Source organism: Ranitomeya variabilis, chromosome 2, assembly GCF_051348905.1.
Source record: "Ranitomeya variabilis isolate aRanVar5 chromosome 2, aRanVar5.hap1, whole genome shotgun sequence".
In the NCBI taxonomy this organism is placed as follows: Eukaryota; Metazoa; Chordata; class Amphibia; order Anura; family Dendrobatidae; genus Ranitomeya; species Ranitomeya variabilis.
The window spans coordinates 1,103,839,689-1,103,858,309 of record NC_135233.1 but is presented as its reverse complement, the minus strand read 5'-3'; the positions used below and the strand labels follow the sequence as shown (position 1 = coordinate 1,103,858,309).

At 45.2% G+C, this 18,621-nt stretch overlaps 1 protein-coding gene across 2 annotated transcripts in view; it reads left to right on the top strand.

Annotated features, from left to right (window-relative positions):
• Nucleotides 1–17,301, top strand: part of LOC143808812 (killer cell lectin-like receptor subfamily B member 1A) — a 38,891-nt gene extending 21,590 nt beyond the window's left edge. The window contains exons 2-5 of one of the 2 annotated variants that reach the window (XM_077291874.1): nucleotides 14,785–14,866; nucleotides 15,672–15,850; nucleotides 16,051–16,166; nucleotides 16,495–17,301. In XM_077291874.1, coding sequence (XP_077147989.1) covers nucleotides 14,785–14,866; nucleotides 15,672–15,850; nucleotides 16,051–16,166; nucleotides 16,495–16,597 — 480 coding nt within the window. In that variant the 3' untranslated portion in view covers nucleotides 16,598–17,301. Of the gene's footprint in view, nucleotides 1–14,784; nucleotides 14,867–15,671; nucleotides 15,851–16,047; nucleotides 16,167–16,494 lie in introns of both variants that reach the window. The other variant, XM_077291873.1, reaches the window with a different exon arrangement.
• The last annotated feature ends 1,320 nt before the right edge of the window (nucleotides 17,302–18,621 follow it).

The following is an 18,621-nucleotide window of genomic DNA, read 5'->3' as shown; positions in this document are numbered from 1 at the left end:
TAATACGGAGAAATGTTCCCAAAATAGTGATCCGTAGTCAGGGTGTGTCAGCGTATTTTGCGCATGGCTCCTCCGTATGTAATCCGTATGGCATCCGTACTGCGAGATTTTCGCGCAGGCTTGCAAAACCGACATCTAATGGATTTATGTGCTCAAATGTTCGGGAAAACATATATACAGTGTGTGTGTGTGTGTGTATATGTGTGTGTATATATATATATATATATATATATATATATATATATATATATATACAGGTCCTTCTCAAAAAATTAGCATATAGTGTTAAATTTCATTATTTACCATAATGTAATGATTACAATTAAACTTTCATATATTATAGATTCATTATCCACCAACTGAAATTTGTCAGGTCTTTTATTGTTTTAATACTGATGATTTTGGCATACAACTCCTGAAAACCCAAAAAACCTGTCTCAATAAATTAGCATATCAAGAAAAGGTTCTCTAAACGACCTATTACCCTAATCTTCTGAATCAACTAATTAACTCTAAACACATGCAAAAGATACCTGAGGCTTTTAAAAACTCCCTGCCTGGTTCATTACTCAAAACCCCCATCATGGGTAAGACTAGCGACCTGACAGATGTCAAGAAGGCCATCATTGACACCCTCAAGCAAGAGGGTAAGACCCAGAAAGAAATTTCTCAACAAATAGGCTGTTCCCAGAGTGCTGTATCAAGGCACCTCAATGGTAAGTCTGTTGGAAGGAAACAATGTGGCAGAAAACGCTGTACAACGAGAAGAGGTGACCGGACCCTGAGGAAGATTGTGGAGAAGGACCGATTCCAGACCTTGGGGAACCTGAGGAAGCAGTGGACTGAGTCTGGTATGGAAACATCCAGAGCCACCGTGCACAGGCGTGTGCAGGAAATGGGCTACAGGTGCCGCATTCCCCAGGTAAACAGCGGCAGAAGCGCCTGACCTGGGCTACAGAGAAGCAGCACTGGACTGTTGCTAAGTGGTCCCAAGTACTTTTTTCTGATGAAAGCAAATTTTGCATGTCATTCGGAAATCAAGGTGCCAGAGTCTGGAGGAAGACTGGGGAGAAGGAAATGCCAAAATGCCTGAAGTCCAGTGTCAAGTACCCACAGTCAGTGATGGTGTGGGGTGCCATGTCAGCTGCTGGTGTTGGTGCACTGTGTTTCATCAAGGGCAGGGTCAATGCAGCTAGCTATCAGGAGATTTTGGAGCACTTCATGCTTCCATCGGCTGAAATGCTTTATGGAGATGAAGATTTCATTTTTCAGCACGACCTGGCACCTGCTCACAGTGCCAAAACCACTGGTAAATGGTTTACTGACCATGGTATTACTGTGCTCAATTGGCCTGCCAACTCTCCTGACCTGAACCCCATAGAGAATCTGTGGGATATTGTGAAGAGAAAGTTGAGAGACGCCAGACCCAACACTCTGGATGAGCTTAAGGCCGCTATTGAAGCATCCTGGGCCTCCATAACATCTCAGCAGTGTCACAGGCTGATTGCCTCCATGCCACGCCGCATTGAAGCAGTCATTTCTGCCAAAGGATTCCCGACCAAGTATTGAGTGCATAACTGAACATTATTATTTGATGGTTTTTTTGTTTGTTATTAAAAAACACTTTTATTTGATTGGACGGGTGAAATATGCTAATTTATTGAGACAGGTTTTTTGGGTTATCAGGAGTTGTAGGCCAAAATCATCAGTATTAAAACAATAAAAGACCTGACAAATTTCAGTTGGTGGATAATGAATCTATAATATATGAAAGTTTAATTGTAATCATTAGTTATAGTAAATAATGAAATTTAACACTATATGCTAATTTTTTGAGAAGGACCTGTATGTATATATATATATATATATATATATATATATATATATATATATATATATATATATATATATATATATATATATATATATATATATATTCTGTATTTATATTTAATTCAGCGCGATATATGTTAAAAGCCAGTAATTCAATTGCCGGCTTTTCATTTCTCCTTCCCAAACCCGACAGGATATGAGACATGATTACATACAGTAAACCATCTCATATCCCCCTTTTTTTTGCATATTCCACACTACTAATGTTAGTAGTGTGTATGTGCAAAATGTGGGCGCTGTAGCTGCTAAAATAAAGGGTTAAATGGCGGAAAAAATTGGCGTGGGCTCCCGCGCAATTTTCTCCGCCAGAGCGGTAAAGCCAGTGACTGAGGGCAGATTCTGGCACTTGGCCACTCTCTTCCCACTCCTGTGTAGCGGTGGGATATGGGGTAATGAAGGGTTAATGTCACCTTGCTATTGTAAGGTGACATTAAGCCAGATTAATAATGGAGAGGCGTCAATTATGACACCTATCCATTATTAATCCATTTGTCTGAAAGGGTTAAAAAACACACACACACATGATTAAAAGTATTTTAATGAAATAAACACAGCGGTTGTTGTAATAATTTATTGCTCTCTCAATCCAGCTGATGACCCTCGCTTGGCAAAATAATAAACCCACAATATACATACCTTCTGATGAACCGTCACGTCCCACGAGGTAATCCATCTGAAGGGGTTAAAATATTTTACAAGCAGGAGCCCTGCTAATGCAGCTGTGCTTGTCTGTAAGCCCAGGCGAATGAAGGAAATGTAGGTCAATGACCTATAGTTACCTTCAGTCGCGGCACCTGCTGGATGTCCTCATATAACCTGGAGCGTGGGAAAAAGTTCCCAGGCTGCAGTTCATGAGGACATCCAGCAGGGGGCGCATCACCGCGACTGAGAGAGCAATAAAATATTAAAACAACCTGTGTTTATTTCATTAAAATACTTTTTAATAATGTGTGTGTGTTTTTTAACCCTTTCATACAATTGGATTAATAATGATCATAATTGACGCCTCTCCATTATTAATCTGGTTTAATGTCACCTTACAATAGCAAGGTGACATTAACCCTTCATTACCCCATATCCCACCGCTACAGGGAGTGGGAAGAGAGTGGCCAAGTGCCAGAATAGGTGCATCTTCCAGATGTGCCTTTTCTGGGGTGGCTGGGGGCAGATGTTTGTAGCCAGAGGGGCCAATAACCATGGACCCTCTCCTGGCTATTAATATCTGCCCTCAGTCACTGGCTTTACCATTCTGGCGGAGAAAATTGCGCGGGAGCCCACGCCAATTTTTTCCGCGATTTAACCCTTTATTTTAGCAGCTACAGCGCCCACATTTTGCACATACACACTACTAACATTAGTAGTGTGGAATATGCAAAAAAAAAAAAAGGGGATATGAGATGGTTTACTGTATGTAATCATGTCTCATATCCTGTCGGGTATGGGAAGGAGAAATGAGAAGCCGGCAATAGAATTACCGACTTTTCACTAACACCGCTGCGTATTTCTCGCAAGTCACACTGCTGGTCCGTGTGGAATCCGTATTTTTCTCGCCCCTATAGACTTTCATTGGCGATTTTTTTTGCGCAATACGCTGACAAACGCAGCATGATGCGATTTTGTATGGCCGTAGAAAGCCGTATAATACTGAACCGTAATATACGGCTGATAGGAGCAGCCCCATTGAGAATAATTGTGCCGTTTGTTTGGCGAGTTTTACGGACGTATTTTCTGCGCTCTTACGTCCGTAAAACTCGCTAGTGTGAGGCCGGCCTTACTGGTAACATTTCTTTCATATAATTTGCATTTATTTGTGGAAAAAAAAACCCAGAAATTTGGTGAAAATTTTGCAATTTTCAAACTTTGAATTCTTATTCCCTTAAATCACCGAGTCGTGTCACACAAAATAGTTAAAAAAAAATAACATTTCCCACATGTCTGCTTTACATCAGCACAATAATTGAAACATATATATATATTTTTTTTTGTTAGGACATTATAAGGGTTACAAGTTGACCAGCGATTTCTCATTTTTTTACAACAATTTACAATTTCCAGTTCACCACCTGACAGCACCATTGCAGGACGTCCTTCTTACCCTCAGTGGGACAGGAACAAGCGGTTAAAAGGACCCTCCCCACCCCACCCACCAGTGTTTTTCCTGTCCCACTGTGGATAGGAACGGCAAGCTTTTCCTCCGGTGCTATGCAGATGGTGGGGATCGGAGGGCCCAGCCTTTCCCTTTCCCACTGCAAGTTATCTGCTGATACCTGCCATGGGGGATCCCTCAGCCTCCCCAGTGTAGCGCTGCTCCTGGAGTCGGGTCCCCTTCCTCCGTACAGGGGGCTCTCGGTCTGGGCGTCTGACTGCTGGGGGGTGAATGCGGTGATCGCTTCCAGCTCAGCGATCCGATTCCCAGCATGCGGCTGCTTTCTTCTCCGGAGACCGCTTCTATCAGCGGCCACTTCCAGGTCCAGCGGCCGCGTCACTTCCGGTCACGGCGAGCGCCGGAGTGCGGGACGCCAGCAGCAGCGCCGGCCTTAGGAGAGGCCTTGGAGCACGTTCAGCCACAAGAACGCAGTAAGGAGGGCAGGATCAACAAGGTAAAACCTATATAAACATTATAGGGGGGTCTGTATGCCGCCGGCCATCCTGACAAGGAGCACTCGGCTAAGCTATCTCTGCTATGGAAGAGACAGCCAGACCTGAGGGGACAGATCAACTACACGGGCACATGAGTGGGCTAATCAAAGCCATACCACACTGCTTCTAACCCTCCCCCTGCTTCCCTATCTACACTGGTATCTCTATAAATACCAATTAGACAAACAATACACAGGGTGATATTAATAAACCCTGTGTCCATCAGGAGATATATCCACCATAACGGTCCCGTACAACAAAGCGTATATAACCTATAATTAATTGCACAAATCAGACCTCAAAATACAAGAAATTCCAAAATTTTATTGAGAATAATACAAACTAAAACAGACAGAAATGATGGAAATGGTACCAATATAGAGGCACCCCAGGTCAGAGGCAAACTTGTTACAACAATAAAACCCACCGCCACATTATCTAATCATCTTATGGATCAACAGTCGCTCTCGCCACATGGCGTAGTTGTATTGTACTTCCATAAATACATCATGACAAATGCGGCATAGCAGAGAATCCCAATAAATATATAATGCTTACATTACCTCTGGTCTGATGGTGCCACGACCCCTACGCGCGTTTCGGCCGCGTGTGCCTTCCCCTGCGGATTTTCCGCTATGCCGCATTTGTCATGATGTATTTATGGAAGTACAATACAACTACGCCATGTGGCGAGAGAGACTGTTGATCCATAAGAGGATTAGATAATGTGGCGGTGGGTTTTATTGTTGTAACAAGTTTGCCTCTGACCTGGGGTGCCTCTATATTGGTACCATTTCCATCATTGCTGTCTGTTTTAGTTTGTATTATTCTCAATATAATTTTGGAATTTCTTGTATTTTGAGGTCTGATTTGTGCAATTAATTATAGGTTATATACTGGTATCTCTATGTATTCCAGGCAGAGCCTCCCATCCCTGCACCTGAAAGGAAAAAATCCGGGAAAAGTAAATGCCTTATTTGTGCTGCTAAATTCCTGGAAAATTGGCGGAAGCCACTATGCAAGTTGTGCACATCTAAGTTTGTGGGTGATGAACAGACTGCGTTATTAACCAGTATGAGAACAATGATCTGTCAGGAGGTTCAGGCATCCAGCTCGAGCCTGAATCTTCCCCAGACAAGTCAGACAGAACTGCAAACATCACGGAAAAGACCAAGAGAGTCTAGTTCTTCCAAGGAAGAGGATTCGGAAGAATCGGTCCAGGAAAGGAGAGATGAATCGTTGGGTAGAGGGAAAAGATATCTCTTCTCGGCTGCAGATACTGATGAGCTCCTTCATGCAGTTCGTAACACCATGCAGTTACAGGACACGCCAGAGGAGACCTCGATCCAGGATGAAATGTTTTGCGGTTTACATGCTCAAGTCACAAAAGTATTTCCAGTCAACAATCATATTCGTTCCATGATTTTGGAAGAATGGCAGGAAGCGGAGAAGAGACTAGTAGTGCCTAGAGACTTCAGACTCCGTTTACCTTATAATCTGGAGGATATTAAAGTGTGGGATGAAGTTCCCAAGATTGATGTTCCATTGGCAAAAGTGGCAAAGAAGACATCAATCCCATTTGAAGATTCCTCCGCTTTAAAAGATCCAATGGATCACAAAACAGATGTACTGCTTAGGAGAACTTAGGAATCCTCGGCAGCAATAATACTGGCCAATATAGCTGCAACATCGGTAGCCCGGTCCATGCACCTATGGATGGACTATTTGGAAGAGCATCTCAAAGCTAAAATGCCCAGAGATGATGTTCTCAAATCCCTTCCATTGCTAAAACTCGCAACAGGCTTTATGGCGGACGCTTCAGCAGAGTCTGTACTCTTCGCTGCCAGAAGCGAGTCTTTGTCCAACGTGGCCAGAAGAGCTATCTGGCTAAAGACTTGGTCAGGGGATTTCCAGTCAAAAAATAAACTGTGGAATCCCATTTTCAGGGAATAAAGTGTTTGGCCCTATTCTAGATGACATTTTAGAGAAAGCGTCAGACAAGACGAAATGGTTCTCTGAGGAAAATACAAAAAAGTACCAGTCCTTTCCTAGACCTCGACCTAGTCAGAAGAGACTACAGGGGGGAAGAGAAGTCTGGGAGATGGTCTTATCCCAAGGGTGGAAAAGGTAGACTTCATCTTCCCGGGTACAGGAAAGCCAAATAAATGGCATCAAGGTGGGAGGTCGGTTACAGAAATTTCTAGGGAGTTGGCAGAAGATATCCAAAAATCCATGGATTCTGCAGGTGATTGCTCAAGGGTACAAACTAGAGTTCTCCAGCCTTCCCCCAGAAAGATTCATAGTAACCAGACCCAGACCTATATGGACAAACATTCAAGAGTTGTTAAAGTTAGAGGCAATCATCCCGGTACCTGCCTCAGAGAGAGGCAAGGGCCACTACTCACACCTGTTTTCAATAAAGAAACCATCAGGGGGACTCTCGAACGATTATAAATTTAAAACCTCTAAACAGGTGGATCAGATACAAAAGATTCAGGATGGAATCTATAAGGTCCACGACACCTCTCATAGACAAGGACATGGTGATGTGCACCTTGGATTTAAGGAATGCATACTACCATGCCCCTCCAATACATGCTGCTTACCAAAAATTTCTGAAATTCGCCCTGATGAACGATGGGATATTGTATCACTTCCAATTCACGTGTCTCCCCTTCGGCCTTGCCTCAGCACCCATAATATTTACCAAACTAATGTCAGAAGTAGTAGCCTACCTAAGCGTACTGTCACACTCTGCAACTTTCCAACGATCACGACCAGCGATATACGACCTGGCCGTGGTCGTTGTCTGGTCGCTGGAGAGCTGTCACACAGACTGCTCTCCAGCGACCAACGATGCCGAAGTCCCCGGGTAACCAGGGTAAACATCGGGTTACTAAGCGCAGGGCCGCGCTTAGTAACCCGATGTTTACCCTGGTTACCATCGTAAAAGTAAAAAAAAACAAACAGTACATACTCACATTCCGGTGTCCGTCAGGTCCCTTGCAGTCTGCTTCCCGCTCTGAGTGCCGCCGTAAAATGAAAGCAGATCACCGCGGTGATGTCACTGCTGTGCTCTGCTCTTACATTCCGGCCGGCAGTCAGAGCGTGAAGCAGACGGCAAGGGACCTGACGGACACCGGAATGTGAGTATGTACTGTTTGTTTTTTTTACTTTTACGATGGTAACCAGGGTAAACATCGGGTTACTAAGCGCGGCCCTGCGCTTAGTAACCCGATGTTTACCCTGGTTACAAGCGAACGCATCGTTGGATCGGTGTCACACACAACGATCCAGCGATGACAGCGGGAGATCCAGCGACGAAATAAAGTTCCAAACGATCTGCTACGACATACGATTCTCAGCAGGGTCCCTGATCGCTGCTGCGTGTCAGACACAGCGATATCGTATGGATATCGCTGGAACGTCACGGATCGTACCGTCGTAGCGACAAAAGTGCCACTGTGAGACAGTACCCTTAGGAACCAGAATAGTGCCATATCTGGACGATTTTCTGATAACGGCAAAATCAGAAAAACTTCTAAAAATAGACTGCAGCTTCACACTTTCCATTCTACAAGATCTGGGGTGGATTGTGAATTGGGAAAAATCATGCCTAGTCCCAAATTCCAGAATTAAATTTTTGGGGGTCATACTAGATTCCAACGCCAGAACATCTTTCCTACCGGAAGACAAACAAAAGGCGTTGATCAAGGGCATACACCAGTTCAGGAAAAATACTCCCTCCATAAGAGAAGCAATGAGGGTTCTAGGCTTAATGACAGCATGTATACTCTGTGTGAAATGGAGCCAGTTCCACTTATGGGGATTACAGCAAGAGATCTTGGAACAGAAGGCATGATTCTCGGGAGAAGAAGATAATTATCTCCCTCAGGGAAGAAATCCCTAGCCTGGTGGACCACACCGAAAAACTTAAACGTGGGGTTTCCATGGGTCCTCTACCCCTGTCACCGTCACCACAGACGCCAGTCAGTTCGGATGGGGCGGGCATATAGGAAGGACATACTACCAGGGGGAGTGGAGTCCACAGGTTTCCACGAAATCCTCAAATTTCAGGGAGCTGTATGCGATCTGGAAGGTACTATCCCAGGCCCATTCACAAGTCCGAGATAGACACGTAAGGATACTGTCCGACAATATGACAGCAGTGGCATTCCTAAGACACCAAGGGGGCCCATGACATCCATCTCTGCAGCACCTGGCACACCAGATTTTCAGATGGGCAGAGAAATCTGTCAAGTCCATCTCGGCAGTTCATCTCAAAGGTACCAGGAATCGGGTGGCACATTTTTTTTAAGCAGAACGCCTGTAGATCCCGGAGAATGGGAATTAAATCCAGAAGGGACTCTAACTTGTTCATACAGTACGGGGGACCAAATAGAGGTTGTAAGGCAGCAAAATCAACCTACGGTAAACCTAGCATATACAGCCCAAGGGAAAGATCCCATGCATACCTTTAGAGCCCACTCAACCCGATCTATTGCTACATCATGGGCAGAGAAGGGGGCGCCTCAGCTGAGCAGATCTGTAGGGCGGCGACTTGGACCAGTCTTTCTACCTTTGCTAGACACTGTAAACCAGATGTCTCATCAGATCAGTTAGCTTTAGGTAGAAAAAGTATTACATGCAGTATTCCCACCCTAGGTTACCATCCTTTGGTAGTCCTCCAATGGTGCTGTCAGGTGGTGAACTGGAAAACGGTAATTAGACCTACCGGTAATTGTATTTCCAGGAATCCATCCTGACAGCACTACTAGTTCCCTCCCACTGCAAACTCTGAAATGTACTAATGTGATGTAACATTGGTGTAATATTGTTAATAAACTCTTTTTTGCATCCATCCAGATGTGGTACTTAGAAAATCACTGGAGGGTGGAACGGGGAGGGTCCATTTAACCGCTTGTTGTTGCTGTCCCACTGAGGGTAAGAAGGATGTCCTCCAATGGTACTGTCAGGATGGATTCCTGGAAATACAATTACCGTTGAGTCTAATTACCGTTTTTTTTTTTTTTTAGGGATCACCTCACATTTGAAGTGTCTATATGACAGAAAATAACCAAAAGTGACACTAAAAACTGCACCCCTCAAGGTGCTCAAAACCAATTTCAAGAAGTTTAACCCTTTAGGTGCTTCACTGGAATTTTGGAATGTGGGAAAAAATGAACATTTAACTTTTTTTTTTTTTTTTTTCACAAGGGGGATAATATATTTTCAGCTGAAGGAGCTGAATGGCAGCTTTTTTGCATGACAAGATGATGTTTTTAGAGGTGCCATGTTTATGCAGTAATGCCCTGACTGGTGGCGGGCAATCTGAGCGGTAGCCGAAGGCCCCCCCACACCACTGGGCCCTACAGGAGTAGGAGAAATTAGACACTGCAGTGTTTTGGCTCCTGTCGCCATAAACCCGTGACACTACTTTTAATCTAGAAATGTCAACGATATTTGGATTGTTAATTTTTGACCAGGTGCAGTTGTTGGGCCTGTCACGCCACTTGAAACCCTATTCTGGGCCTTAGCAAGCTTGCCATGTTCTGCTGCTTCCATTAACATGCTAAGTCTTGGAATCAGATCCTAAATGCTTCAGTTGTTGGGTTAAGTGGTTTAACAAGTACAGAATATTTAATGAAATCCAGGAAGATTACAATCGTAAATATAAGGAAAATCTAGATCCTTCCCTTTTGTCACAGGTCTGGATGTTGTAACCTGTTCAAATCACTCCAGTGAGTTTCCTGGAACTGTGTCAGAACTCGGAATCGAAAGTTATTGTCTTTGTGGAATAATATCTAGAACTTTCACTATTTTTATTCAATTAAATTTATTTCACGAACTTTAAAGAGGTTGTCAACGATTTTAATATTGATTGGCCTATCCTTAGAAATAGGTCATCGATGTCTGATCAGTGGGGGTCCGACACATGGCACTCCCACCACTCAGTTGTTCTGTCGGCGGACACCGAAACTGCCCAGTAAAAGTACAGCACAGCTCTGTTGACGGAATAGTGGTTGCAGCTGGCTGTAAGTCTGTCCCCTATGGATTTGAACAGCGGCAGTACCTGCCTGCGGCCACTATATCGTTGACCGAGATTAACTGGGCAGTTCCAGATGACAACACATCTGAACAGCTGATCGTCAGGGATGCTCACCACTTCCACCAACCAGACATTGATAGGCCACCAATGGGAAAGTTGTGGACAACCTCTATAAGCTCTATCCATTGAACCAGGATATTGGGGGTGAGATCTTAGAGGGATGCTCCCTCCCTATTAGAAGATTCCTTTGATCTCTTCTGAGGTGCTGTAATGGGGGGTTGGATGATAACTTACCAGTAATTTGATTTTCCTGAAACCCATGATGGCATCCCTACTTATTCCTTCCCTCGTCTTGTGGCGGTTAAGGTTTTAGGTCTATATCTTCTCATTGAAGAGTGAGTGAATGTGTAACAAATAAGAATAATGATAGATTTAGGTCACTCCTACTTGTAAACCACATTGGAGGAAGTGACCGTTGCCTTTATTTTTTTTGCTCTTTGCTTCCTGTCCGTGATCGGGTGGGTCCCTCTGATTCTGTCGTGGGTTCCAGAAAAATCAAATTACCAGTAAGTATCATTATGCAACCCTTATGTGGGCAGAAGTTTCCCTAACCTGTATTATACCGGTCTGACTCCGTCTTTCCCGATCAGAGATTGGTGTCAGTGGGGAGAGGGACTGGGAGCTGCGCAGCGGAAGTGTGCTCTGATCTGGGCACAGTACCTTGTAAATGCTCTTCCCTATGATTTTAAAGGGAACCTGTCGCTAGATCTATGCTGGCCAAACTTATTATTATTAATATTATAGCGCCATTTATTCCATGGCACTTTACATGTGAGGAGGGGTATACATGCTAAAAACAAGTACAACAATCTTAAACAATAAAAGTCACAAATGGTACAGTAGGGTAGGACCCTGCCCGCGAGGGCTCACAATCTACAAGAGATGGGTGAGGATACAATAGGTGAGGGTAGAGCTGGTCGTGCAGCTGTTTGGTCGATCGGTAGTTACTGCAGGTTGTAGGCTTGTTGGAAGAGGTGGGTCTTCAGGTTCTATTTGAAGGTTTCCACGGTAGGCGAGAGTCTATGTTGTGGTAGAGAGTTCCAGAGTAGGAGTGATGCGCGAGTGAAATCTTGTATGCGATTGTGGGAAGAGGAGATAAGAGGGGAGTAGAGATTGGATATGTGGTTTGAAGGAGAGATCAGTGTCAAGGATTACCCCGAGGCAGTGAGCTTGTGGAACTGGGGAGAGTGGGCAGCCGTTTACTGTAATGGATAAGTTTGGGGGGTCGTGTGAGATGGGGGGAAAGATGATGAATTCTGTTTTGTCCATGTTAAGTTTCAGAAATCTAGCGGAGAAGGATGAAATAGTGGACAGACATTGAGGGATTCTGGTTAGTAGGGTGGTGATATCTGGTCCAGAGATGTAGATCTGTGTGTCATCAGCATAGAGGTGATACTGAAAGCCATGAGATTCTATGAGCTGTCCCAGGCCAAAGGTGTAAATGGAGAAGAGCAGGGGCCCAAGGACTGAACCTTGTGGGACTCCGACAGATAGGGGACGAGGTGAGGAGGTGGTGTGTGAGTGGGAGACGCTGAATGTCCGGTCTGTTAGGTATGATGAGATCCAGGATAGGGCCAAGTCTGTGATGCCAAGAGATGAGAGCGTCTGTAATAATAGGGAATGGTTCACTGTGTCAAAAAGCAGAGGACAGGTCGAGGAGGAGGAAGACAGAGTAGTATTGCTTGCTCTTAGCAGTTAAAAAGTCATTGTTGACCTTAGTTAGGGCAGGTTCAGTGGAGTGGTGTGGCCTTAAGCCAGATGGTAAGCGGTCGAAGAGGGAGCAGGAAGAGAGATGGGAGGACAGTTCATGATGGACGTGTTCCAGTAGTTTTGAGGCATGGGGAGAAGTGATATAGGGCGATGGCTAGATACAGAGGATTGGTTAAGAGAGGGCTTTTTGAGGATAGGTGGTGTGATTGAGGCATGTTTAAAGCTTGAGGGGAAAACGCCAGTTGTTAGTGATGGGTTGAATAGATGGGTTAGGGTTGGGATGAAGACTGTGGCGAGGTTTGGGATGAAGTGGGATGGGATCGTGTCAAGTGCACAGGTGGTGAGATGCGATCTTGAGATTAGAGTGGAGAGTCGATCTTCTGTAATGGTGGAGAAGTTGGTTTTGGAGGTGGAGGGCTGGGCAGTTGGGAGGAAGGGCCCTGAGGGTTGTTGACCAAAACTGTCTGTTATCAATCTTCTGCTTTAAAAATGAGGCAAAGTCTTTAGCTGAGATGAGTGGGGAGGGAGGAGGTGCTGGGGGACGGAGGAGAGAATTGAAGGTGTTGAATAACTGTTTAGGGTTGTGAGACAGGGAGGATATGAGAGATGAGAAGTAGGTTTGTTTACCTGTGGCGAGTATTTTGAAAGTAGTGAAGGACTGTTTGAATGCAATGAAGTGCTCGTTGGAGTGGGATCTTTTCCATCTCTGCTCAGCAGCCCTGGAAACTCGTCTCAGTTCTTTGGTCAGGATGGTGTGCCAGGGCTGTCTATTGATTTTGCGATCTTTGGTATGTGTGAGAGAGGCAACAGATTCCAAAGCTACAGCTATTGTGGTGTTGTATAGAGTGGCAGTGGCATCCGTATTGTGTAGGGATCTTATTTCTGTAAGAGGGAGAAGGGATTCAGAGAGTGTAGATTGAGGTGTTTAAGATTTGTGGGTTGGGGATTGTAGACAAGGAGAGGGCAGAGAATGTTAATAGGTAGTAGTCAGGAAGAGGTGAGTTAGAGAGGTTAGATAGGGAGCAGAGGCGGGTGAAGATGAGGTTTAGTGGTTGAGGTTTAGTAGACCACTGAGTGAGGCCAAAGGAGGAAGTGAGAGATAGAAGTTTAGTGGCAGCTGAGAGGGAAGTGCCAATGGGGATGAAGTCACGCAAGATGATAGTGGGGATGTCAGTGGAGAGGAAATGAAGTAGCCAGGTGATAAAGTGGTCAAAGAAAGGTGGTGGCTGGCCCTGGGGGGTGATAAATGACAGCCAGTTGGAGGGGGAGTAGATGCGCACAGAGTGCACCTCAAAGGAATATATAAGATATATGATCATATGATGCCTTCCTGTCCCACGACTAGCACCTGCCAAAGTTGTGCTGTGGTTGGAAGAGGTGTTGATCTGGTAATTGGTGTAGGATCAGTGTGGAGATTCATTTTCACCATAAAATGTAATGAAAAACAAGGGGGGTGGAATCAAAGTGAAATTGTGAAGAAAGAAACAGAGCCAGAAGCTCCATCCCATGTGCCGAGGAGATGAACATCAAACATTTTATTGCTGCTGCAAACCTGGCTTTCTGGGTAAGGTAACTGCAGTGTTAATCAGGTTTGCTATAGCCATGGGTGTTTGTAACAATATTTATTGGTAACTAAAAGAGTTTACAAATCGCTTTTATCAATCACTTCTGTCTGTCTTGCGACTCATTATAGCCTTATTCCCCTGATGAAGGCGAAACCTGTCGAGAGTCGTTAGTGATGTATGACCGAATTTCCGCAGATCAAGTGAATTAACAGACCGCAACCGTGTCAGTGTAAAGTAACACAATGCCGGCACACGTTATGGCTGCTGAGGCAGAATATGTTCAATGGTTAACTAAACCAGGAAAAATTAGCGAGTTTCTAGATGATCAGTCTCAGTGACTTTAATTGTGTTGCGTATATCGAATAAGTCAGAGAAAACCATTAATAGAAATGTTGGGTTTTATTTATGGTCTAGAGCAGATAAGTAGTTTACTTACGGCAATGTGTAAGTAGTTGTCGTTTCATCGCTACCTGGACTGTCAGAGTTAGTGATGAGGCTTTTCTTCACCTGGCTCCAACCAGCTAGATGTCTTCTCTTCTCTGCCACCAGTGCTGTTGTGGGGGTCTCCGCCTGCCAGTCCTGTGTGTAATGGGCAGGAGGGTGCGTATGTGTCTTCTACACTCTTGTCTCCCCCACCAGTCCTATAGGGGGTCTTCTCCCATTAGTCTTTGTATGTGGAGATGCCCTGCAGGTTCTCGGCCTGTACAGAACTAATGTTCTTATATACTGACTGCAAGTGGAGATCCTGAGATTAGGAGAACAGGACGTTCCCGCTACAGTGATGATAGTCAGGTGTTATCCTCCGCTGTACGTCAGTCTGGTCCATGTATCTGCGGTGTTCTCACCACGTTTCTCTTCTCTCTTCAGTCTCGGTGTGTGAAGTCTTGGATCCAGAAGCATTCAGTGCTGATCATTTGTCTCCTCGTGGGTGCACTAATAGGTTTCTTTGCTGGTGAGAAACTTACTATTAAATATTTTACCTGTAAGAATGAAGGAGTCTTCAGAGCTGGAAACCTAATAAGGCCCCTTGACATGGGATCTGTGCTGGGATTTTGTGGGACTTTTCACCACCGGCCTTTTGTTTAGGACAAGTTCTCATTGAGGGACCACTTATGGCTGAAGGAACAGATCTATATAAGATCCCTGTGTGCACAGACCAGGGGCTGCTACTGCAGGATATGAGGGGACCTTACTGCTGATAATCATTTTATATAAAAAAGGCAAGTCCTGGTTTTGTATGGTTGCTGCCCCTTATATAAGGGTATGTGCACACTCTTGGTTTTGGGTGCAGAAAGATCTACTGCAAATACTCACATGTTTAATGCGTTTTTTACTTTTCCCCCATTTACTTGGTGAAAAATGGTGAAAGAATGGACGTGCTGCAGATTTGGGGGTCGGGGGTTGAGGGATGTCTTTAAATCCGCAAGGGAAAAAAAAGCCGCTAGATGATGGCAAGAAACCTGGGAATGGAGGGGGGTGCATACTTTGTGCAGTAGAAGTTAATGGCAAGCACATTTATCTGAGTTGCTGTCCCCATGTCCTGTCTGGCTGCCATGTAGATCTGTAGCCACTACATGTTGTGGGGGGCTCATTACTGGAGCGGGGGTCACACATCCTGGTGCAGTGTTTGCTCCCTGCTGTACTGGGGGCCACTGCTCTTTTAGAAATATGTGGGGTATTTAATAGTATCTGTGTTGCTCTGTATGAGATGCGTGGCGTAGAAGATTTGCATTAATCTCTCTATTTCCTTCCAGTTTTCCTTGCAGTTTATCTGAGGACCTGTCCTCCCGTCCCTCCCGCCTGTCCCAATAAGTGGACAAGATCCAATGAGAAATGCTTCTTTGTATCACAAGCAACCAAGGACTGGAATTCCAGCCTGGAATTCTGCAAGTCAGACGGAGGAATGCTGCTGCCCGCGGGCAACGAGATGCTGGTAATCAGAACATCTAATAAGGGACTGGGCTGGGGGTACACTGGGAAATGTTCCCCCAAATGGACCCCAATCTGCACTTAAAGATCCCCTGACCGCTCTATTGGGGGAAGAGAGTTGGATCCACTTTGTCCTTGTCTGGGATCTTGGTCCCATTTTCCTGAACCCTCTATATGACGAGCCTCCTCATCATGTTTCAGCAGGAGATCGGGTCGCTCTATAATCTGGTCGGCAACGACTATTGGATCGGTTTGAATAAGGACAAAGATTCTGGGGAATGGAAGCAGCTGAATGGATCCGTGTGGCCCTGGCCCATAAAGTGAGTAACAATGTAGTGAGATGTATCTGGGGTAACTGAACCACCGCTCCAGCTGTTTCTCCACCAGCAGAGAAGCACACCAGACTATTACTGATGTGATAAATCCCAGCGAGGAGCGCGCTGGCCCTAACTGGCTCCCAGCCAGGGGCACTCTGGCCCTGGCTCCCAGCCGGGAGCGTCCCGGCCCTGGCTCTGGCCCTAACTATGGCTCCCAGCCAGCAGCCCTCACTCCTCATCCAGAACACATGCACTAGTGTTTGTAGTGTCTGCTCTGGTACATCGTAATGGTATATGTTGTGTTCTTGACCCCTTTTTCTGTGTCTCGTAGGCATGATCACCCAAAGATGAGCTGCAGCTGTGTTAATTCTGGAGAATATGTGGCTCTGGACTGCTCCACTTCAAGACATTGGATCTGTGTCCAGTCCCTTTAGTTGCCCCAGTACCTGGGTGGTGTCGCTGCAGGGTCACCTGGTGTCTTCGAGTGCTATTGCTGCAAGATGTCCGTATTGTTGTTGCTGCAGAGTCTCCTGGTGCCTCCAGGCGTCATTGATGCAGTGCTTCATACTGTCGTCTTTGCAGGGTTGCATTGTGTCTCCAGGTGTCGTCGCTGCCGGACCACCTCGTGTACAGGGTCTCCTCCCCGCCGCTATAAATGTAGAATTTTGCAATAATCAGATTTTGCTATTTTGATTGCTTCGAGTGTTCTTGAAATTTTGCTTTTAACTTATCTATGGGGCTTGGAAAAATGCAAAACCGCATGTAAGAAATGAAAGCCCCTCCAGCGAAACTTTTATGCTGTTTTTATACAAGCAAAAGGTGTATGGAATTTCTTTGCTTTCGTAGGCTGATCCAGGAGCCGATCACTGTGGATTTAACATCTGTACAATCAAATTTTTATATACATTTTCTATTTTTATAGTTTTATATATAAAATTTAACAGAATTCCAGAAGTGATGAATATGACTATAAGGACTGGACATTGCCTTATGTTTCGCCTCCAGTCTGGCCATCCTGGGTTTTACCCTTACTGCTGCTATCTCTGTGCCGTGCTGATCCTGGTGCAGATCCCGACCTGTGATTATCACTTCTGCACCATTTCTGAATCCTGTAATAAACGGTCCATGCACATTTTACACTTTTGCTCTCGAGTCTCGTCTGTTTCTCTGAGTGCCTGATATCTGTATGCCCGTGCGGTGTGGACCCTTACACAGGCGTGAACGTCAGAGGGCAATAGTGGCAGAAATAGAGCTGCAGAGTTTATACTGGGAGGGTAGATGTGTCTGGTATCGTCGTATTGTTAATGACCTGGAGAATCGGGTCACCAGAATATTTTTAATATGAAAGCCAAAAAATAAAAAAAGTTGAAATTGCTTTTTTTCCTCCAATCCCCTCCACGACAGGAGCACAGGAGGAAGCCTCCTCCACATCCTAATCAGGAGAGACAGGAAACACAGAGGTTAAATAGCCTCTCCTCACCTTCTATCCTAGGGGCTTGAAGAGATTTCCTGTGGGGTGCTGTGGCCGGTAGGCAGTCGCCTCGGAATTTACCTGTGCTAAGCCGGGCTACAGAGGTCGATCCTGCTGCCTTCCTCTTCGTGCGGCTCTCGCACCATTCTGGAGCTGGAACTCTCCTGTTGTCCAGGGCAATGCTGAGTGGTGTCCAGCTCGGGGCCTCCCATAGCTCCTCAGCCTTATTCTTCCTCCTTCCCTCCATGTTGCATGTGACGTGCGCATACAGAAAGTACTGGAAGCTCCCGGGGTCTCTCGCTCATGACGTCACTCCTCATCTGGAAAGCTGTGTGAACCCAGGCCCACTAAGTGTTTATGTTATGGGTAAGTTTCCACTCTTTTTGGGTCATTTCCCCCGTCTGTTTCAGGGGGACAAGGATCCAGCACCAAGAGTGAGGGCGAACTTTTTGTTGTAAAAAGTACCCTTCTGCCCATAAAAAAAACCATTGTGCCAAGGATGTACTGAGAAGATTGTAAAAATGGAGCAGCCTTCCCTTCTGGAAGAAGTAGGGGACTGGTACAGCTGGAGATTGTGTTTCCTAACCTCCTTTTCTCAATCTCTCTATGGGCGCGTCGTCGGCTAACGAGAGAAAGTACAATTTTAAGCGATAGCTCTGACTTCGAAGCAAATGTCTCCTTCTCTGAAGAATGTCTGGAAGAAGGAGCAATCGAAACGTAGAACAGAGATCTAAAAAGTATTTTCCCTCAAGATAAGGAGAAGCTGTGTTAGCTGTGAAGAATACAATGGAAGTAGAGAAAGACTACTCGAATTGTCCAAGATTACATGTTTGGAGGGTTAAAGTAAAAAAGGAAGTTGGAAAATGAAGGCTAGATTTCTTCTAGGAAGACAGCCAAATGTTGGTCCGAGATTATAAAAGTGGATATTGAAGTAGCTAGGGCGGCAAAAAAGAAGACTCTTACCATTTGAGGACTCCTCTCAGCTTA